This window comes from Podarcis tiliguerta (genome assembly GCF_965153285.1).
Source record: "Podarcis tiliguerta genome assembly, chromosome: 8".
Lineage (NCBI taxonomy): Eukaryota > Metazoa > Chordata > Lepidosauria > Squamata > Lacertidae > Podarcis > Podarcis tiliguerta.
The window spans coordinates 39,868,489-39,890,864 of record NC_139541.1 but is presented as its reverse complement, the minus strand read 5'-3'; the positions used below and the strand labels follow the sequence as shown (position 1 = coordinate 39,890,864).

Below are 22,376 nucleotides of genomic sequence, written 5' to 3'. Positions count from 1 at the left end.
CATGGTTTCTACTGAGGGCATGGCACCCAAAATTGGGATGTCACTTTTCAACTGGGGCAGTTGAGGGGTATGGGACACATTCCAGTTTTGCAAAAGCACTTAAATGCCCGGATAAGGGCTGCTGAGGGGTGGCTTGTTGAAAGAAGTGTGGGGCCTGGGAAGATTTCTTAGGGCCTGGTAGAGAGCCCTAGAGTGTTCATTTTGCTCCTGGGCCAAACATTCTCCACCCCTCATATAAACTGTCATTTCAGTTTTACAAAATGTGGAGATGGCCAGAAGATGTAAATTGATAGAATTCTGTGTGATACATCCCAATGATGTCACTTGCCGAATACCTGATGATTTTCATGGATTTTGATTTTTTCTTTAAACTGTGACCCAAAGCATGCTTGGTTGAAAGTTAGTTCAGTTTAAGAGCTTATTGCCAAGTTGCATATGTTTTTAGGATTGAGGTTCCAGTAAGGAATGGGTAACTGACAGCTCACAAATCAACTCAGGCCCAATTTTTCTTGGCCTTCGGACACTTAATGAAATTGAAATAATTTTCAGTTTTCATTAAAATGAAAAGCAAACACCTCAGTACTGCATAGAATAATAAGCTATTTTTGTGGCTTTGGAGCAAAGTGTGGAAAACACATCTGTGACAAAGCCCAAGGCAAGATTTCTTGAATTGGGAAAAAGACTCAGCTGAGTGCTATCCGCATATGGTACCAAGTTGAATTTGAAATGGATAAACCAATCTTATGCATAAAAATCATCTTACCATGAAAAGGAGGGAAAATGCCTTTCTTATAACTAAACAAACAAAACTAAGCATGGGTAACACAACAATGTAGTGTTTTCAAAATGTTTTGGGAAGTAACCCAAAGCAGTCCCATGCATTGCCCTCCTGGTGGGGGGCTGCCAGGAACTCATTGCCACATTGAGTCCTCTATGTTGGGACAGCTATTGGCAAGGCTGCTATGTGGCATTTCCTCCATATTCTAAGGCACCCTATCTTGTCTGTGGGTTTCCCATGAGGCATTAGGTTTCATCTTATGGACATTTAATCTGATCTAGGAAAGCTCTTATGTTTTTAAGTTCTGTTCAAGATGTGCTGGGCAAAAAGAGAACTTGTACAAGAGCCCAAATATTCCCCAATTTGTTCCAAAAGTTGTGTATTCAGGCAGGAGACACTTGTGAGTGCACCTATAAAATTGCAAAAGATACTTGACATGAAGAAGAGCATAAACTGAAAAATGGAGCAGGACCAGCTGGTCTTAATGTGCAGTACTATAATATGCTTTATATGATTCATACTTTCAATTTTTTTTATTTTTAAGAAAAGTAGGGGACTAGGCTGATTTCTTCTCCCTTGGCAGGATGCAAAATTGATTCCTACGCCTGATAATTACCCAGCATTGCTTGAGAACTGTCTGCCTATTTCTCTTAGTGTAGATAATAAAATACCAACCTCTGCATAATAAGCCATTACTAAAGCATTTATTTTATTTTATTTTATTTTATTTTATTTTATTTTATTTTATTGCAGAGGAGGAACATATTATAAAATACAAAACATATAGTGGTGTTTGTCACTGCAGAAAAGGCCTTTGATAGGCTGGACTGCAAGTAAGCAGAGAATGCAACTTATCCTAAATAATATATGGATTATCTTTTAAACATAAATACCCAGGATGAACAGTACATTTTCAAATTGTATTTTAAACTTCAAGCTAAAAAACCCAAGGATAAAAGGACACTGTAAAAATTGGTGTGACCTCTTGGTGAACTGGGTGATGCAGGTGGCGCTGTGGGTAAAACCTCAGTGCCTAGGAGTTGCCGATCGTATGGTCGGCGGTTCGAATCCCCGCGGCGGGGTGAGATCCCGTCTTTCGGTCCCAGCTCCTGCCCACCTAGCAGTTCGAAAGCACTCCTAAGTGCAAGTAGATAAATAGGTACCGCTTTATAGCGGGAAGGTAAACGGCGTTTCCGTGTGCAGCTCTGGCTCCCCAGAGCAGCGATGTCACGCTGGCCACGTGACCCGGAAGTGTCTGCGGACAGTGCTGGCCCCCGGCCTCTTAAGTGAGATGGGCGCACAACCCTAGAGTCGGACACGACTGGCCCGTACGGGCAGGGGTACCTTTACCTTTACCTTGGTGAACTGCTGTGCATGTGGAACACTGACTACAACTTTATATGATTTTGGGCTCTCTGGTTGGTCACCAGAACCTGCAGTATGGTGATTGTAAAATACACATGCATACATATGTCAATATTACTTTAAATTGTGGGACATGTATTGTGTTAATCTGTATGAATTTTGATTTTCTTAAGAGTAAAGGAAGATGAAAAGCGGAGGGTGGGGGATTTTGACTTGTTCTTTCCCTTTTCTTAATGCATGGATTGAAATATTCTTTCCCTTCAAGTTCAGGGCAGGGCTTCCAATAGCTTGCAGTTAGTGACAATATGAAACAGTAATCCTAGCACAGCTGTTTTATTATGTTACGACTGGCTATTTTCCAGGACTTCTGAGAAATGGCAAATTTAATTTGCCAAAATGATAGAAATGGCAACCACATGCCCTAAATCTCTTGCTAGGTTACTTGGGCATGTTGCCACAGCGAATGCAATCACAATAGTTTTCACGGTGATCCGAATTTCAAATGAATCTCTTGGCAGCAGAAGTGTTTTGAGTAAATGCCTCCAATGCCGTGTAGTGTCCTCATTTGGAAGAATTTAGAATGCATATATTTTTTTGTAATGAGCAGCTGCTGCCTTGGCTGGTCCAGGAACCTGGGCGATGCTGTGGTGTTCTCCACCTGCCTGTTTTAATTGCATTCTTATATTTGAGCAGAAGAAGGGAAAAGTCGTTGTGTGCAGTTGGCTTTGATTCAGTGCTAGTGGTTAATGATAAATTGCCATTTCCACTGGCAAATGAAGTTTATTTCCCCAATATTTTTTTTGCTTCAGGTATTGAAAAAACCCCTCAATCTGCCTGTTCTTCTCTCTCTCTCTCTCTCTCTCTCTCTCCATGTCTCCCCCCTCCCCCAAGTGTGGGAAATGCAGATGTGGATTGCTCCAGCAATTTTAATACAGCTTTTGGAGGCTGGAGATTTCCTTTAATAAGACCTCTAACAATCCCTGACAGGGAACTCCAGGGGGACAGTGCTGAAAAATGTTTGGCTCTAGAACCAGAGCTGAATGCTGGGATTGGAACTGAATATTGCAGGAGCTGAATTGTGGAAACTCTGGAGACTGGAGAGAGAAAACTGATTTGATTCAAACCAAAGCAGCTTCCAAATCTCATTTTGTGCTGACAAAGAGAGCCTATGACAGCCTTCCTCAACCAGGTGCCCTTCAGATGTTTTGGATGCTGCTGCATGATGCTAGGGCTGATGGCATTTGTAGTCCAAAAAATCTGGAGAACACCAGTTTGGAGAAGACTGGTTTATGAGAATGCCTCACTCTTTGGCATAATTCCTCATATATCTGTGTGTATGGATGTACTGGATCAGTTCAGGACAAGGAAAGAGGATTTGGGGAAGGAAGTGGCAGAGCGCAAGCCACTCTATCACTTGATTGCAGTAAAGACTAGTCCCATCCTCTCCTCCTTCCTGCAATCCACCATGCTGCCCCAATCTGCTCTAGAGAGTTGGTGTATTCTCCAAGACAGTCCGGGGGGGGGGGGGGGAGAGGGTTGCAGGGGGCGGGGGTGGTGAGGAGAGGAAGGGAGAATCCTATTGCAGAAGTGGAAGTCTGCTTGTGTGACATTTGAGTTCACCTTAATTTTCAATCTTTTGTCTGCTTTGAGTATTATTGATTCGTTAGTCTCCCTTGGGGATAAAGTGGGGTAGAATATTAATAAATAAATGCCCTCTTGCTTAGAAGAGAATAATAGAATCATAGAATTATGTCGGTGTTACGAGTATGCATGTTACAGTGTCTGCATCATCTAAAAACAAAGTTCCTGCTTTAGAACTATTGCTTGCCTCCATATACACATTTAATTTTCTAGAACTCTGCTGACTTACTAGGAAGCAAGCACCATTGAACTTAGTGGGACTTAACGTCTGGGTTGACAAGTATAGAATTTCACTGTTAAGCTAAAAAAAGGAAGACATCAGCTATCATTTCTTTAACTGTCCTAGAATCTTAATATATAAGCATGAAAATGATGGGAAAAATATGTCTACCACTATTTACGCACCTCTTATGGTTTACATTAGAAGGCAAATTGTGCAAGTATGTTGTGGTAACTAATTTCAAGATGAAGAGCTTTTGAGACTGTCCTCACAATGAGTCATCCAAGGGTAAGAAAAGGGTAGATTTTTCTTCCCTTTTCTTCCTTTTTCTTCTTATGAGTGCAGTGGGAAATTCTAACCTTAGCATTTAGTAATTGTGAATATTGAGTTTCTCTTTCTCTCTCCCTCTCTGTGTGTGTAGAGAGAGAGAGATTTCAGATTGCTATAGTAATATAATTATGTATATGCAGCATGAATTATCTGCCTATTGTTGCTGTTGGAGACAGTGCTGTACTAAATGACCGATGGAAACCTGGTTCTTTATGAGGATCAACGGGATGTTTTCTAAAAAAAAAAGAAATGAATAAAAATCTTTTTGAAAAAGCTCATAAATATGATTTGAACATACTCTTACCCCCTTGTGACATATGGTGACTCTTGCATCCACTGTGTTTATTACAATTTCTTCTTAACAATGTTTTACAGGATCAGATTTGCATGAACTGATACATCTCTTCAGGACCAGCGCTGCTGCCTGTTTCTGAATGATGACAGAACAGGATTTAGCTGAGGTGGTTCAAATTGCTGTTGAGGACTTGAATCCGGATCATCCAGGTATGCTGTTGGAGGGGACACACAGTGGGAGATGTAACACAGAGAGGAATAAATGCAAAGGCACCCTATATTTTGCTGTTGGTTGCATGTATGTTTTATTATATGTCTTGTACAAATGAAGAATGATGAAGAACTGATCTATAGAATCTCATGTTTCTTTGGGACTAAATAAAATAGTGCTTTAGTAGAGACAGGCTACCACACACCCAGAGTTTATGTGCTCTTCTTCCAGTCCCTACTTCCTGTGTCTCATATTGTACTGTGCCCTAAAATTTCTTATGATACTGAAGCATGGCAACTGAGACTGAGGTGCTGGCAGCCACCAGCAACAGAATCCATGTTAGGATACAACATGATTGAAGATGGTTGGCAAGCCTGATGTAGACTGTGGCTTGGCCTGTTTGGGAGCATGGATCTAGAGCTTATCTCAGTCTGAATCAACCATTGAAACCCCCTCAGATAGGAGGTAGCTTCAGCCGTTAAAATAGGATTGGAGAAAGGAATTTCCTTGCATGTACTCAAGTGGCAACTTTGCATTCAAAGGCTGTATTTAATTTGTACTGGTTGTGCAGTGTCCTTTCTGGAAATTCTGAAAATAGCTTCTCTGTTTTTGTTTTGCAGTTGTGTTGGAAAATCATGATGTGACAGAGGAAGATGTAGACCCACCTATAAAGCGTCAACGGATCGAAATTAATTGCCAGGATCCCTCAATTAAGGTGCCTGTGGACATTTGTTGTTATTTACTACATGTTGTCAAGTATTGGATGGACAAGGGTAGGTTCTGTTACTGCAGGGATGGGGACTTTGTGGCCCTCCAGATGTTGTAGCATTCCATTTCCCATCAGTCCCAGCCATCATAACCAATGGTGATGGGAGTTGTAGCTAAGCAACATCTGGAGGTCCACAGGTTCCCCCATCTCTGTATTGTGGGCTAAAGACTTCTAAATTGTCCACAGCTGCAGGTTTCTTGTTCTCCTTAAGAAAGACAGAGACAGAGGCTTCAGAAGCTAACCCAAGAATCTTGCCACAGCAGATTGACTCCATACTCCTAGTACTAGGTACTTGTTTATGGAGCTATTGGGCAGATAGTAGAGGTGGTTGCATCAAAAGCCCTTCAGGGGCTAAATTTTATTGTATGCTTTAGCTCCTTCTGTAGGGAAATTGCTTAATATTTTGTTAACTAGTTAATTTAAGCAATGTATTTCTTCCAGGCTGTTTTTTCTATCTTGAATAACCAACCTAACGGGCTAAATTTGCTTCTTCTGTGTAACTTTTAATTAAAGTCCACCAGGGGGCACAACAGAAATTTCTTTAAGTAAATCAAAACAAAGTGAAAATCAAAACAAAAATATTTCGTAGTGTGGGGAAGGTTCTTCTTAATGCTGCTCTTTTGTTATTTCTTTAGGAAATTAATTACAGTAATTGCACAAAGTGTGTGTGTGTGTGTGTGTGTGTGTGTGTATTTACCAAACTTGCTTCAGAACCCAAAACTTTGGGAATTGATTATAAAATATTTATATCCCTCCTTTGTTTCCAAAAACAACCAAAGTGCCGCTTAGTTTAAAACCTATTGAAGTCTAAAATAGTGAACTGGAACATCAGATTAAAAATTACTTTGGTGGTAGGCATAGGATAACAGATCAGATATCAAGCCCTAGGGCCTGCTAGAGCAATATAGATCATACCTGAGATTGGGGTATCATTAAGAAATTTTTTTTCCACAGCCTACTACAGTTGAAATGGCCTCTCCACATGTCCCCACCACCTGTGTTTCTAGAAGTGGTGGACATGTGTTTTACAAAGACCTAAGTGATCAGCTAGAGTTGAATGTTTCATGTTAAAATGAAAAGATTTCATTAATAATAATAATAATATTTTTTATTTATACCCGGCCCTCCCCAGCCAAGACCGGGCTCAGGTCAGCTAACATCAGGTATAATAACAATTGATTCAAATACAATTTAAAAACAGGATTAAAGTACAGCTTAAAATGCAGCCTCATTTCAGTGGATGCCCAGATCAAAACTGGGGGGAGAAAACGTCAAATCTTCACCAAGGCCAACTATCCAGATTGGTCCTACGTGGGCCAGAAAAAAGCCAGGGAAGTCCCCAAATAGGGGTTCCATCACAGAAGGAAAAGGAAAGAGGGGGAGGGGATCAGGCTGATTCCAAGCCAAAGGCCAGGCGGAACAACTCTGTCTTACAGGCCCTGCAGAAAGATTTCAGATCCTGCAGGGCCCTGGTTTCATGAGACAGAGTGTTCCACCAGGCTGGAGTCAGTGTTGAAAAGGCCCTGGCCCTGGTTGAGGCTAATCTGACTTCTTTAGGGCCCAGGACCTCTAGAGTGTTGCTATTTATGGACCTTAAGGTCCTCCGCGGGGCATACCAGGAGAGGCGGTCCTGTAGGTACGAGGGTCCAAGGCAGACATAGGTATTATGACCACTTTCTGGAAACCATTGCATCTGATTTGATGACTGCATATCCTCAAAGACACCCATATTAAGGGTAAAGTAATGGCATTGAAAGGGACGCGGGTGGCGCTGTGGGTAAAACCTCAGTGCCTAGGAGTTGCCGATCGCATGGTCAGCGGTTCGAATCCCCACGGCGGGGTGAGCTCCCGTCTTTTGGTCCCAGCTCCTGCCCACCTAGCAGTTCGAAAGCACCCCTAAGTGCAAGTAGATAAATAGGTACCGCTTTATAGCGGGAAGGTAAACGGCATTTCCGTGTGCTGCGCTGGTGCCGGCTTGCCAGAGCAGCTTCATCACGCTGGCCATGTGACCCGGAAGTGTCTCCGGACAGCGCTGGCCCCCGGCCTCTTAAGTGAGATGGGCGCACAACCCTAGAGTCAGACACGACTGGCCCGTATGGGCAGGGGTACCTTTACCTTTACCTTTAATGGCATTGAAAACAAGGTTCTGGAGTTTGACCTCAAATTCAGAGCCTTCTAAACTGAGACTTGCAGGTAAGCCTCAATAATGCTGTGATATTCCATCAACATTGTGGATGATCGTACTTAGTGATCGGGTGGCCTGATAGTGCTCCTTTAGTAAATGGGGCATTTAGTTGAATATTGATGTATGTATGCTCTTTGAAGATATATATACCGCTGTTTTATTTGGCTGCTTCTCTTCCCTAGTCGTTCCTGTATTCCATTAATCAGACAATATGCCTGCGATTGGATAGTATTGAAGCAAAGCTGCTAGCCCTGGAAGCTACTTGCAAATCACTGGAAGAGAAACTGGACCTTGTCATGAACAAGCAGCATAGCCCTATCCAGGTCCCCATGGTGGCAGGTTCCCCGCTTGGTGCTACACAGACATGCAACAAAGTGAGATGGTAAGACATTAATGTGTGAGGACAGCCTGTGCTGTCTCCAGAGCATTTGCTTGGCATGAGCAAGCTGGGCAGCTTTCTGGATAACTGTCAGGAGCTTGGTATGCAGTTTAGAATGACAAATGAATTCCTCTCAGGGGCTATTGCACTGTCAGGTTCACAGTGTTGCTTCCTGTGAGACAGAGACTGAACACGCCCCCTTTCTTTGTGAATGACTTGGAAATGCTACCACATTTTGCCTTAGCTTTTGCCTGGGTGTAGGGTACATTACAGATGGAGTGGCTTGGCTTCTGTTTTAGCTTGGTGGCAGATCGCTCCTAGTCTATCCTGGGGCAATTGGCTGGGTTTTCTTTTTTATCCTTTCAATGAAGAATTCAGCATTCTGAGAATTTATTTATATAACATAAACACAAAGACTAGGGTGATATACAAAAATAAATACCAATAATAAAAGATTACAATCAGTTAAGAACAGTTAATTAACTACATGCTGTGGTCCAGACATATTATGCATCAAAGGCCTGATGAAAAATATGGTTTCACAATTTGAGCATTTGCTTTTTAAAGCAAACTTCTAGCTCTTAGGGCTCGCTAATGCGTCTGTCAACATCCATGGCCTTTCAGATGTTGGACAACAGCTTGCATCATCCCTCACTAGGGCTGGAGGGACTTGGAGGACCAGATGTTCCCCATCCATAGTGTAATAACTAGCAATCTCTTGGAAGCCTGAGCAGGCAGTGGTTAGAAAGCATGACTTTGGGGCTCTGTATAGATTCTGGCTACTCCACACTAACTTTGTATAAATAGCACAATTGGATTTGCATAATTAATTTTGTCACAGAATTAAGCTTTCTTTGGTGCTGAATTTGGGATGTATTGGTACTGATTTGGTATGTATTTTAGTGTGGTTCACAGCCCCTTTACCTTTAGTCTCATAGATAGTATGGTCCAGTCAGAGGGCAGGAAGCCAAAATGCGTCAGACATATAAAATGAAGACATAATATGGGTTGAAGAGAGCATGCTTGCATCTGGAGAGCCAAATGTTCCCCACACCTGTTTTAAAGCAGCCAGTGAATTTCTGTTATCATCCCTTTATTTGGAGGGTTTTCTGTAGTATAATACTTTTGATTCTTGGGGAGGTTCTTCCTAACCCATTTTGAACAATAACCACTTTTTTGCTTTACCTTTTGTACTTCACTTGCTTATACTTTCCTTTGCTTTTACTGTCTTAAATAGTTGCGTTTGAGCAGTTACTTCTTTCCTCACCTGGGTGTATTTTCTATCTGTATACGATATCTATATTTATATCTGTATCTATATATATCTTTAAAATTCATTGGCGAACTCTGCAAGTTTCTGAATATTTTTCTGGTATGTGATGCTAGAAAGTGATCTCAGTATTGCAGGTGCCCTGGATACTTACAGAAAGAAGCTGTTCTCTTCTGGCTTCATAATGACAGGCTTGCACATCAGCAGCACAGAACATCTTTTGTTGACATACAAATCCTTTCCTATCTGATTTGGCATCCATGTTTAGCCCTAATCCTTTACTGGATGGCTTCTTCTTTGGTTTCTTTCCAACTCACGCTCCTCTCATTTTTTTTAAAAAACATTTTATTCCTTACAGATACTAGCAGATACACTCAGTGGAATCTATTTATTTCATGAATGTACAATTCATAGCTTTGCTACTTTTTAATGCACATGTTAAAATGATACTGGACTTTTTACAGTGCTGATCATCTCAGTCTATGATTCCATACCCCAAGTATTATATAAACATAATACTAGTAACCATGTATCCCTCTGTGGAAGGATTATTGGGAGTGAATCACTGGTGAAAGCATTCCCCTGCATTGGCAGCAGGACTAGCGTGTGCTGCATTGTGGTCAAGCTGCTGCTGTGCCATAAACTTCAGTTTGTCTCTATCTGCTTACCCTCCTATAGAAAAGGATCTTTCCAAATATTCTGGATGTTTGTCAGGATGGTTTCACCCAAACCTAAGAAAGTCTGCTTGTGTCCCTATTGGAGCTAGAACTGTGAACTTTGGTGTGCCTTCTTATCTTGCATGAAAAACAGAAATTAGGTTGCATTGATCCAGTTCTTACATAATGCTAAGCCAAACCATGGCTTAGTGCAAACGTACAGGTTCTGAAGAGATCACAGGCTTCCATCCCCTGCTGCTGCATTGCTGCGACCTAATCCATGGTTTGTGTAGTATGTAGTCCAAACACAGGCTTGTGGTTTGACTCATTTCAGACAAACTGCAAACTATAACCAAGGGTTGTTCTTAGTTTACAGCTTGTGGTTTGCCTGGAGAAGATTAACCACGAGCCTGGTTTTGGATGACACACTATACTAAACTATTGCTCAGTACATCAGCAGCAGTACATCTGGAGGAGGAACAAAGTGGCTGCAATCTCCTCTCCAGGGATATGCATGCTTGCACATTTGCGCTAAGCCATAGTTTGGGTTAGTGTTACAGGCAAACTGAGCCATTTCCTATCCATAATTTACTAGCAAGAAGCAGTTTTTAATGTGTTGTATTACTACTGGTGTGTATACCCTGTCTTGTATAATCTTTCCTCTTGCGTTGGCCTTTTTGCTGAAAATGCACTATGAAGGAGATTTCTTGAGGCGAATAACTTGGTTAGGAACCCAATAATGCATGTCCAGCGAATGTCACTCTTCACCAGCTTTTACTAATTAGACTCTCTGACAGATTTAGCATGTGCCCTGAGGCTGTGCTTTGCCTTCTGAAGACTTGGGGGCCTTTGATAGGCATTCTGATGGAGCTTCACAATTAATCTCTCACCTGGGGAAGTACTTTTATTGAAAATGTTTTCTTCCCAGGTGGAAAGAACACAGTTTTGTTAGTTGAGATATATGTTATATAGTGATGATATATGGTCTTGCTCTGCTTTCCATTGCCATTAAATGCCAGTGAAATGAGCCTTGCTGTTTTATGGGCTCATCATAAATATCAGCTTCCATAAAAGAAAGTAGAAATTTATGCTCTTCAGGACAGAAGCGGTGCTGTAGGTAGGGAAAGAGCAGGAGAGAGTTGTTATCACTTGCCTTATCTTTAAGAGTCTTTAATTAGATTTGTATGCTTTACTAAATTACTTTTTCCTTGGGGCTTAAAGGAAAACTGGTTCGGGATTTCCCCTTCTAAGAAGTGTTTCTCTTTCTAGGTAGCAACCACATTTCTTTTGTTATCTATATTAATGAAATATGAGTGAGAGGTGTAGCATAGAACCTTCTCCAGCCCCTTCCAACCTGGTGACTTTGACTGCAGGTTAAAAAAAAAAGTTGTGCTGTCCCCAGGGTAAAAGAAAAGTAATGAAGACATTTACTTCCTCTGTTCACCATAGAGGTGATGGAAAGACTCGTGAACATGATAACTGCAGTCCCATGAGTTGGTGTGCATATGGGAGTTGATGTGGGAGCCATTGTTCTTTTCAGTCACTTTGATGGTGAGGGTGAATTCACTTGGGCATCTTCGGATCAGAACCTAGGACTGATAATGTTTAGCATAAGTTTAGAACCTGCAGTTCAGTTCTCGGTCTCAGTTTGATGGTTGCTGAAGCAGCACCAGAGTTCTGCTCTCCTGTAGTGTAGCCAAATGCCCAGCACCTAGCCTGAGTCTTGTTGCGACTTGCTTCTAGCCTGAGCCTGGCCTGTGATCAGTTCTTGCTTCACAATAGTTATTTCTAGTAGAAACCTGACACTGTTGCGTTTGCCTTTTCTCTTTTTGTTCCCATCCTCTGCCTTGAGTGTCGACTGTAGTGGATATGTGCCAATTTCAGTAGGCATTTTTTTCATTTAGGTGCTCAGCTTCTTTACCTGAGTGAGAGGGATCCCTACCTTCTCTGCTGCTTGCCATGATTATGGCGGTTAACGTTCCTCTCCCCCAATCTGTAACACAAACTTTTGGGTGTTCTAGTGAGCAAAAAGGTATAGGACAGATGGTTTTAAGCCCAACAACACTGTCTTGATTGAGTGTCCAAAAAACAAGCTTGCTCTTTCCCCCCTCAAAAATAAACACTTATACATGTTATGGTATTTTATTTCCAGTGCCTGCAAACTTTGTTGGAGTTATATGTCAGTTAACTGCTTACAGTGATGTGACATGCATTTTTCATAATCAAGACCTGAGCCAGTTTTACTGCTTTAGGCTGCTCTTTTTTATTACATTTTTTTTTTAAGTGATACTGTTTAAGTGTATTCCTTTTGGCATATTAGTTTCCCAGTCAGCAGTCTCAATCTCTGGTGGCAGAGCCCTTTTTTAGATGTTGCAATCTAGAAATTTGTGATTCTCAGGTCATAGCATTGTTTAAATTTGCATGAACATCCCCTAGGCAGGATGGGACTGCTCACATGGATGAAAATGTATTATGTAAATTGTCCTTAGAATCATAGGGTTGGATCCAGTCTTAGTTGTACTCGGAGTCGATCCATTGAAGTTTACAAGCAGAACATGAACACAACAGCACTCCCTTTTTAGTTTTCCATAGCATCATGAATTTCAGCATTACACGGTCACTTTCCAAAAAGTTCCTACTACATTATCTCATTGGTTGAGATTTAGTCAAGGATAGCTGATCTCCTCATTCCTTTCTGCCCCTTACTGAAAGAAAAAGTTGTCAGCAAAGCATGGCAGGAATTTGTTGGAGATTCTGTGCTTAGCGGTGTTTGTTGCCCAACAGATATCAGAGTAGTTGAAGTCCCAGATTGCTACTGACTATCTGAAACATGTGTAATTTGAGACAAGAAAGCGTCATTGACACCCTTACCTTGGCTTTGCAAACTATTGTAGAATGTGGCTACAATGTTGTTTTATTTCTATTTCCATTTATTTTACCCAAATGGGATACTTTGTTCACTCCCTTGAATTTCTGAGAAGGCATACACATTTGACATATAATGTTATGTCCTCTCCTTTTCTTTTGCATCTATATTTTATTTATTTATTGACCAACATGAGTCATCCCCATCAAGTCTGTTATTCATATCAAAAAATACTTACTGTCCTGAAGTAGTAGTTGCTGCTCATCTTGTTTTCCATACCTGTTAGTGTATAGACACAAAAAGCACTGAATATTCTGCTCTGAGTTTCCCCTACTACGGTATCTTAGTGTTGAGTTTGGCACCTACAGTACCTCCTGGTTTTTGCTGTAGCGTCATAGTCCTTGTCTTTAGTGAACTTGTCTTCAGGCTGTTTTCTCTTTCCATATAGGATTTAGTTTAAAGTCCTCTTGATCAGATTCATCATGCTCTGCCAATCATCTTCATGAGATGCTGCCCATCTCCTGACAAGTAGGAACGTATAGACTGTGGTCCTAGAAACTGAACCTCTCTTATTAACATTTTCTTTGTGGGTGGTCATTTGCCTGAAGTACTCTCCTCTCTCTTTGTAGTCCTCTACCTTTTGCAAGAAGAATGGATGAGCACAAGGTCTGAGCTCAATCTTATCAGTTCTTCCTCAGATGATTATCTGTTGGGCATAAGGGTGATTCCTGTATATCTGGGTATGTCTGTTGTAGCAAAACCAGCAAAGAACCTGAGACAAAGCAAGAGCCCAAGAAAGAAAGGATAATGATACAATAATTATGTTGATATTTAAAGTGCCAAAGGGCATTGATTTTTATTCCACTGTCCACTCCATCTTTCTGTGCCAACTTGGTGTTGCAGTGTGCTGGCTTTAGAAGAACAATTTAATTTACACATCCCAGCTTTTCATTCCTTTTGGATTGTGATATAGAATGTCCGAGTCTTTTGATGCTGCACTTTGCAGTAGAATTTCCTTCCTTTTCAAAATTTTGATTGAGTAATTCTAGACTGTAGAAGCCCCTGCCTGAGAAATGCCCATCCTTTCCTGTATAGTGACAAGGGCCCCATGAGTTTCAAGGTTTTGTGTAGAAAATGAGTGGAATTGAAAGGGATCCATGCCTTATTGATCAGAAAGTGAGACGGTGTTACACACAGAGAGACTATCTCCACTCTCATGCACATTCTTTTAAAAAACAGTCACTTAATGGCCCATAACTAAGGAGAGTTGTAATAATGATTAAATAAATAGGTGGGAAATAAATATTTAGCTTTTAGTCTTATCTACCAAGCCAGGCCTGTGGCCCTCTAATACTATGTGGATGTTTTTATGTGCTCTATTTATTTTTGTTGCTAAATTAATATACTAGAGAGGGAGCTGTTTTCAGATTTGTGTTTTACCATGGAGCTTTAAATCAGCCAAGAACTGTGTACTTTTTTTCTCTGGGAAAGAGAGGAAGAGAGAGGTGTGTATCAATAAGAAATATGACTACTATGTTCATCTGCGGCAAAAACAAAGAGTTTTACGGCACCTGAAAGACTTAATTTGTTGGTTGTGAGCTGAGCTTTTGTGGGCATATGCCTGCATCATTGGATGAAGTGCATGTTTTAAATATTTTAATATATTTGGAGTATTCCCAGCCTCACTTAGCTTTCTTCAGCTCTGTTCATCTTTTCATCCTGCCTGTTCCCGACATGCATTATCTGGCCTTGGGCCGCAGTCTCTTTAATTTCCTAAACGTCTGGCTCCAGAATTATCTTATCCTTCAAGGAAATATGCTGACCACAGCTTCCAGCATGATAATTGACAGCCATGTTTTCTTTTTACTGCAGTATGACATCAGATTTCATCATATTGTAACCATCATGATTCTGTTAATGTGCTAGAAAATGTGCAGTGGCACACAGAATCAAAGCTCTGATATACCAAGTCCAATGTGTTGGCCATGATCCATCCAGGTGGCACCAGTAGTTCTGCTTGCCCAGCAAGCTTTTATTTCTAGAAGCTTTTGCTCTGTAGTGTAGATTCTTTATCTGTTTTAAAAATGGGTCTAAACTACAAAACACTTAGGAAATGTTGACTTGTTGTGTGTCTTGGATTTGTTTTCAGCACAGCAGCAAAGGAATATGTCAGGGAACTGCCATTGGAGCCAGAAGGAGAGGGAGGGCTCCAGAGGGATTCCGGAGAGCGTCCCGGGAGGGAGAGAAGCAGCACATCTTCTGGGGAAGGAAATCAGCGTAGCACCAGTGGAGGAGGGGGGCAGATGGGGGAATCAGCGAGGTGGCTCCAAGACTCCTCGCCGGGGACCAGCAGGGAGAGCACGGGTCCTCCAATGCCCATACCCTCCCTGCACAGAAGGCTTCCGCGCAGGGAGAGTAGGTGGCGACTAGGCGTCAAATAACTTTTATCCTGGAAGAAGTTCAAGAAACACCCACTGACGGATTCTGCCAGCGATTGAGACAGCCACGGGCGAGTGGCTGTCCAGACAGAAAGGGTTCACTCAGGCAACCCACCCAGGTGTGGCGCCGATTTACGCACGAGCAACCCCTAGAACCATTACAGAATAGTTGCCCTTTCAGTTGCCAAATGTAACCAAGCATTTATCAGGTGTGTTTCATAAAAGGAATCTGGTGACTGCCACTTTATGTAACCTTGGTATGTGTGCATTTTGTAGGTGTTGCTTTGTGATATGCAATGTGTCTTGCTCTCTCTCAGGATTCAGCAGATTTGGATGTGTTAGGTTTTGATTGATGGGATACATCTTGTGCCATATCTCTGGTATGCCAGCTGGAACGGTTTATTGGCTGGTGTACTGGTATAATTCAATAATGCAGGGCGAGGGAAGTTGCTGTGTATATTGCCCTTAGGAAAGTAATGTGCAAATATGAACAAGAATATATAGACTCAATAAATAAAATAAATGAAAGTTTAGAATCCTAAGGGGAAAGTAATTAAGTTATACATATATACATTTGCATCAACACCAATACATTAGCTAGGCTATCTTCTGGCTGTCAGCAGCAAAGCTTGGTGCGTGTCCTTTCCCCCCTTTTCTTTATATTTGAATCGTAAAGATGTTCATTGATTGCAATAAACTATCCCACAGGCTTGGCCATGTGGTTTAAAATAGGAAAATGGGTTGTAGTTTTAATCACAAAACTTTGATGGCTTAGTCTCTAGGGTGTGCGCTAATCCTCCTTTTCCAGCACTTAAGAGTAGCAGATGTGGAAATTCATTGGATAATGTATTCAGCACTCAAAAATTTGGTTTACGTATGAATTCTCTTCCTTTTACCCTTTTACCATTCTTCCTCACTCTAGAGCACCAAGCATGCAGATACAGGTTCTCTTCAACATTCAGGATAGGAGCTTGTTCCCATCCTTGCTGAATCAATGTACTTGAAAATTCTTTGGATGTCTGTCTGCTGCAATTTCTCATAATTCTAACCATTACTATTAGGACTAGCTGATGGTCAATTGATGACTGAGTGAGTAACAACTTAATTTATATAACACATAGACATTGCAAAATGCTTTACAGTTAACCTTACTGCAAGCATCCTTGCTCCATTATTAAGCATGCAAAAGGTCACTGGTTGAGTTATTGGCATCTGCACGTAGAGTTGGGAAGGTTGCTTCCAGTTGTCACTGAAGTAATTTCTGAGCTAAATCTGTTATGGTTTGACTCTGTAAATGGCAGCTTCCTGTCTCCTACAAGTACAATGGCTTGGGAAATCACTTTTCTTCCCATTTTATCTATGGAGTCTGAGAGTGACCTGCCAAAGACTGTGCTCCAGATTCATGCGCTCAAGGGAGTGTCCCCTGAGAGAAGACTGTAAGCCTCAGTCAAGAGGAGAGTTGCCCCCTTAAATTGGTTCAGCACTTGTTCTGACTGAAGTCTCACATTCTTCCATTCTTGCACTTAAAGGTGAAGGAGCCAAGAATTCAATAGTTTGGTGCTGACATATTACAAGCCCTGGAAAAACATAGCCCTTTCCAATATGAGCACTGGTGTTGAGTTTCACAAGGTCAGTTTATAGAATTAAGAATTAAAGCCAATGCTGCTTATGGGACTGATAGTGGAGTCCAATCATTCATGCGAACACATTGCAGAATTACATTTGTCAAACCTCCTTGAACTGACCGAGATCTGAACTGCATTTACTCCATGTTTTCGAAGCCAGCTGCTATTGTTTTCTAATAAGCCATTTATTTTAGGATTGTTGAAGGCTTCATGTAACAAGTCGAGTGCTTCAAGCAACTGATAGATAAATAATAAGATCAAATGCAACTTGCCAGGTTTTTTTTATACATGGCTTGGGGGGGTGGACTAAAGGGATTGTATCTGAATTTTTAATCACGTATCTTAAGGCAAAGAACAATAACAAGCTTCATGTTGCAAACGATTACTGTAAAAAGATCTTGTAAAATCTTAACATCTCTGCAAGCCAGAAAACTTTATAAAAGATTTCAAAGAAGAACGTAAATTAACAAGGTGATAACTATAACCAGAAAAGAAGAAATATGAAAGCAACAAAGCCAGAGATGTTTGAGTTCTGATGTTCCTTTAGAAGGATTGTGATCCATCCTGAACAGTCAGGAATAGCAAATAGTAAGGTGGAAGCAGAATTGATCTAGCTTTCATAAATCAGGAGAATTGGTTTTCAATTTGTCTGATTATCAAACTGTAATCCTATACACTTTCCCAGTAGTGATGTATGGAAGTGAGAGCTGGACCATCAAGAAGGCTGATCGCCGAAGAATTGATGCTTTTGAATTATGGTGCTGGAGGAGACTCTTGAGAGTCCCATGGACTGCAAGAAGATCAAACCTATCCATTCTTAAGGAAATCAGCCCTGAGTGCTCACTGGAAGGACAGATCCTGAAGCTGAGACTCCAATACTTTGGCCACCTCATGAGAAGAGAAGACTCCCTGGAAAAGACCCTGATGTTGGGAAAGATTGAGGGCACAAGGAGAAGGGGACGACAGAGGACGAGATGGTTGGATAGTGTTCTCGAAGCTACCAGCATGAGTTTGACTAAATTGCGGGAGGCAGTGGAAGACAGAAGTGCCTGGCGTGCTCTGGTCCATGGGGTCACGAAGAGTCGGACACGACTAAATGACTAAACAACATCAAATCCTATACACATTCTTGTGGAAGGACTGATTGCCACATTATACTCCTTATGAGGGAATTTGTGTATGGGGTGTGTGTGTTTGAGCTCCCTTCTGTCTATTTTGAGGTCCCAAAGAAGGGAGCAGATGTTCACTAATTCAGGTTAAGGGGGTTGAAGACAGTTTCTAGAGAGGAGATGGTATCTCTCTTTGCAAAGTATGCAGTGCATTGCCATAGGTTGTGCACATGTTTATAGAAATGTGACTTTTTGCAGTATATATATATATATGAGCAAGGAGGTCTAATCTCTGTTAAGTTGTCATCTCCTTTGTTTTAAAGAGATCTAACACTTTAGCCACCGGCTCATGCTGGCTTCCATTTGCTGTGCCCTTTAAAACAAAACACACCATTTTAGGGTACTTAGCAGCTTCACCACATGTTTGATTTTGGGGTATGATCTAGAAACTTCATGTGCAAGCCATATTATTCTTATGGAACTTGCATCCATATCAGTGAGGTCCATAGTGCAAAGTACAAGTGAAGATACCAGAAACCATCATTTTGGAATTGACCTCTATGCTGGTAATTCTTGATATCTTAGTAAATGTTTGAAAGCATTGTTCTCAAATTCAATGAGTTGCATGAGATTTTTCTTGGTTTAGTTAACAGTAAACAGAAGGGGGCAGAAAAGTATTATATATAAAGCTGAACCTTTGGCACTTATGAGCTCAAAATACTTGGCATGTATATTTTTGCATATGGGGATCAGGTTGAAAATGCAAGCTTTAAAAGCCACCTTGTAGTAAGTTGGGGTGCATGACAGTAGGGGTGCCCTTTAAGAATAAGACTGAGGAGAGCCTGTATGTAAATTATGACTGGAAAGGATGGATGTGGAGTGTTACCTGTATGTGTATGTATACACACGTATACCCCCACAGAGTGCTAAATAAGTGGTAAGTTGCTTTGGGTTGCCCTGAGCACTATAAATCAACTAATAAATGTTAAAAACGAAGAAATAAAAAAGCTGACTTACCTCAACATGGACATTGTCCAGGTTTATTTCTCTTCTTTACCAGCTTCATAGCCTGCATTAAAAGCTGGGGCCAAAGGGTTATTTAGAGACCTTTACATTTAGGGATGTAAATTTCATTATCAAAGCTTTTTGGCCATGTTTAAAAATAACAGCTCATAACAGGGAATGTATGAGCAAGTTCTTTTTTTCTTAAACCGATGTCTAGGTATTGTAAAACAGCAGCGAGCTTCTCTTTCCCAGTCTTGGGATCTGTGAGTCATAGAAGCATCAGCCGGACAATTGCTCCATAAATGAACCTTTTGCAATTGAATGCAGCATTTTTTTCATGAATGGTTACAGTGGGCAATGCCTCTGTGTTAAATGGCCTCCCCCAGAGGAAAACAAACCGCAACAGACTTTATTTAAACAGGCTTTCCGTATTGGTTGGTGAAGTTGGACTTGAAACCATTAAATCATCCCTATGTGCTTGTCTGCCCATTCAAAGGGACTCTTTGTAGAGCTAGGGCTGAGGGGATAAACCCCAGCATAAATGTCTTCTGTAGCTTAGAGAAAGCCACAGTTTTTTGTGCATATCTGAACTGAAAGGTGCTTTTTTAGAAACATACTCGGAATGTTTTTGCTGTTTTAATAAATGCTGCTTTTTTGCCTGTTCGTTTTGCAAATTGACCACAACTTCATAAATCTTTCAAGTTCATGAGTCACATTGGGAGGATGGCTGGTATGTTTTGGCTTCTGACCATAAAGTGACTTTAATAATCACATAGGCTATCATTATAATGTCTGCCTTGTTGTGATGCTCCAGATACTTGGGATCCAAAGTGAAGTTTCAAGGTGTGAAATTAAGAGCTGCATTTGGCAAGCACAAACACTGTTTGCCCCACCTATTCAATCAGCTGCAACCAGGGAGACCAGTCATGCTAATGAAATCAAGCACTGTGAAGGTTTTTCCAGTGCAGTTGTCCTTCCACCATGACTTGTGCTGCCACAAAGGACCCTCTCATTTGTGTGGGGCTTGTATACTTGTGATCCTTTAGAAGGCAATTGTCTCCCTTGGCTTCAGTGTCCCAGATCCATAGCCTGGGGATATCTGAAGCATTGCCTCTTTTCTCTGTCCTGTTGCAGCTTGAGGGCCATGGCCACATAATCTTAATAGATGTGCAACCACCCGCACCCCATGTTGGAACATGAAAAGGACCTGCCTCTTAGGGCTGGTCTCTATATGCAACAGAATGAGGTAGTATAGAGGATTGTCTCTCTTCATAATGCAGGTGTGTGTGGGAAATCTGTTTATAAGCAGAAAGCTAGCTCTTCAGGGGGAGGGCGGGGGTAGGGTCTTTTTCTCCTGAGGTGCTTAAAAGTTAAAGGTAAAGGGACCCCTGACAATTAGGTCCAGTCGTGGCTGACTCTGGGCTTGCAGCGCTCATTTGCTTTACTGGCTGAGGGAGCCGGCGTACAGCTTCTGGGTCATGTGGCCAGCATGACTAAGCCGCTTCTGCTGAACCAGAGCAGCGCATGGAAACGCTGTTTACCTTCCCGCCGGAGCAGTACCTATTTATCTACTTGCACTTTGACATGCTTTCGAACTGCTAGGTTGGCAGGAGCAGGGACCAAGCAACGGGAGCTTACCCCGTCGCGGGGATTCAAACCGCTGACCTTCTGATCGGCAAGTCCTAGGCTCTGTGGTTTAACTCACAGTGCCACCCGCGTCCCCCCGAGGTGCTTAGCTTCTTGCTAATGGGGGCCTTTGGTTTGTTTTTACTTGTTTATTAATGCAAGCTTTCAGAAATTGTACTGATTGAAAACTGTGTGGGCAGGTCATAAGAGCCCTGCTGCATCAGACGAAAGGTCTGTCTAGCCTAATATCCTGATTCCCTTAGTGGCCAATCAGATTCCTCTGAGAAGCCCAAAGATGGACATGCAGGCTGTAGCTCTCTTCTGCTGTTGCCACTGCTACTCCCCACAAGTGGTATCTTTTCATATCTTTACATATATGTCAGGACAGTGGGATAAAGATATAATGAAATAAATCCCCAGCTCTTGCGCTACCATCTGATTCTGATGCTAATGTCGGCTAGAACTGTGGTCAGTATCGGAGCAAACAAAGTTGGTACTCTACAAGCCTAGCAAAAACAGTTGGCTCAAATTCTATTATCTAGTATTGCATACAGATATGGGCACTGACAACTGGTGCAGACGCTGAGAAGCAATATAGCAAGCCAATTAATTTGTAAGCGTGGTTTAAGTAATGAAACAGTTTCACTGGTCACCCTTGAAAGTGTGTGTGTGTGTGTGTGTGTGTGTGTACAGTCTTGAAAATAGAGACTGCATGTACTTTTGTAACCCAAGAAATAAAAACAACAGTAAAAAAGGAAAACAGACTGTACTTATAACTGTGTTTAAGAAAAGGCGTGTATCCACTGTACTGCATATTTGATGTGAGTGCATCTAGGATTGTGTTTATAAAGAATGAACAAAGAATACATTTCAAGCCAGGTCCTGGAAATCTCGCTGCCCCTCCTTCATCTCTTTCACCCGGCGAAGTATTTCTATAAATAGCCCATTGATCTGAGCTGTGAGAGGAATCAGCTCCTTGCCCAAAGTGTTCCTGTGTGAGTTTTCCCATAACACCAGTCTGACCCAACTCCTTTGATCATTTACCTTGAGGGAGGTGAAATGTCAGTTGGTTCCTTCTGGTTTCCTTCTGGTTTCCTTCTGCCCCACCCAATTCCTTCTCTTCCAGAGTAATGCAGTCTGGAGGGTGCCAACAGTCCTCCTCTTTTACTGGCTGCCTCCTGGGTAAGTGACAGGTTGTTGGCCAAGAAAAGCTAAATGCTGATGGTGATGGATATGAGTCACACATGCTCTTTCCATGTTAAAACTTACCTCTGGCAGGAACTTATTTGTGAAGTACAAACACTTTTTCAAAACAGAGGCCAAAATATGAGAGCCTGAAAAGCCAAGTCCCACAACTTTATTAATGGCATAAATGACTGGTTGAGGCATTTATGCTTTTAATAAACCTGTGCTTTATTTTTCCTCATACTGAGACATAGAAAAATATCCCATATTGTGCAAACCCCTTCCCCTTCTTCTCTTCCCTATTGTAACCCTGTGCCCACCCCACCCCCCTTGGATCTGTAGGGTCCTCCAACTCTCCTGAGCAGATTTAGGAAGTGCATAGAGCAGATGAGAGGGAGAAAAGTCATGTTGCCGGAGCAGAAGT

At 41.7% G+C, this 22,376-nt stretch overlaps 1 protein-coding gene and 1 long non-coding RNA gene across 4 annotated transcripts in view; both read left to right on the top strand.

Annotated features, from left to right (window-relative positions):
* Positions 1–22,376, top strand: part of BANP (BTG3 associated nuclear protein) — a 145,703-nt gene that overhangs the window by 8,922 nt on the left and 114,405 nt on the right. For all 3 annotated transcript variants that reach the window (XM_083456503.1, XM_083456504.1, XM_083456505.1), the window contains exons 2-4: positions 4,710–4,838; positions 5,460–5,554; positions 7,976–8,175. In XM_083456503.1, the coding sequence (XP_083312629.1) occupies positions 4,769–4,838; positions 5,460–5,554; positions 7,976–8,175 (365 nt within the window). In that variant the 5' untranslated portion in view covers positions 4,710–4,768. The remainder of the gene's footprint in view (positions 1–4,709; positions 4,839–5,459; positions 5,555–7,975; positions 8,176–22,376) is intronic.
* LOC310685014 lies at positions 12,221–17,526 on the top strand. Its single transcript, XR_014515022.1, has 2 exons — positions 12,221–15,132; positions 15,572–17,526. It is a non-coding gene; the product is annotated as an uncharacterized lncRNA (long non-coding RNA).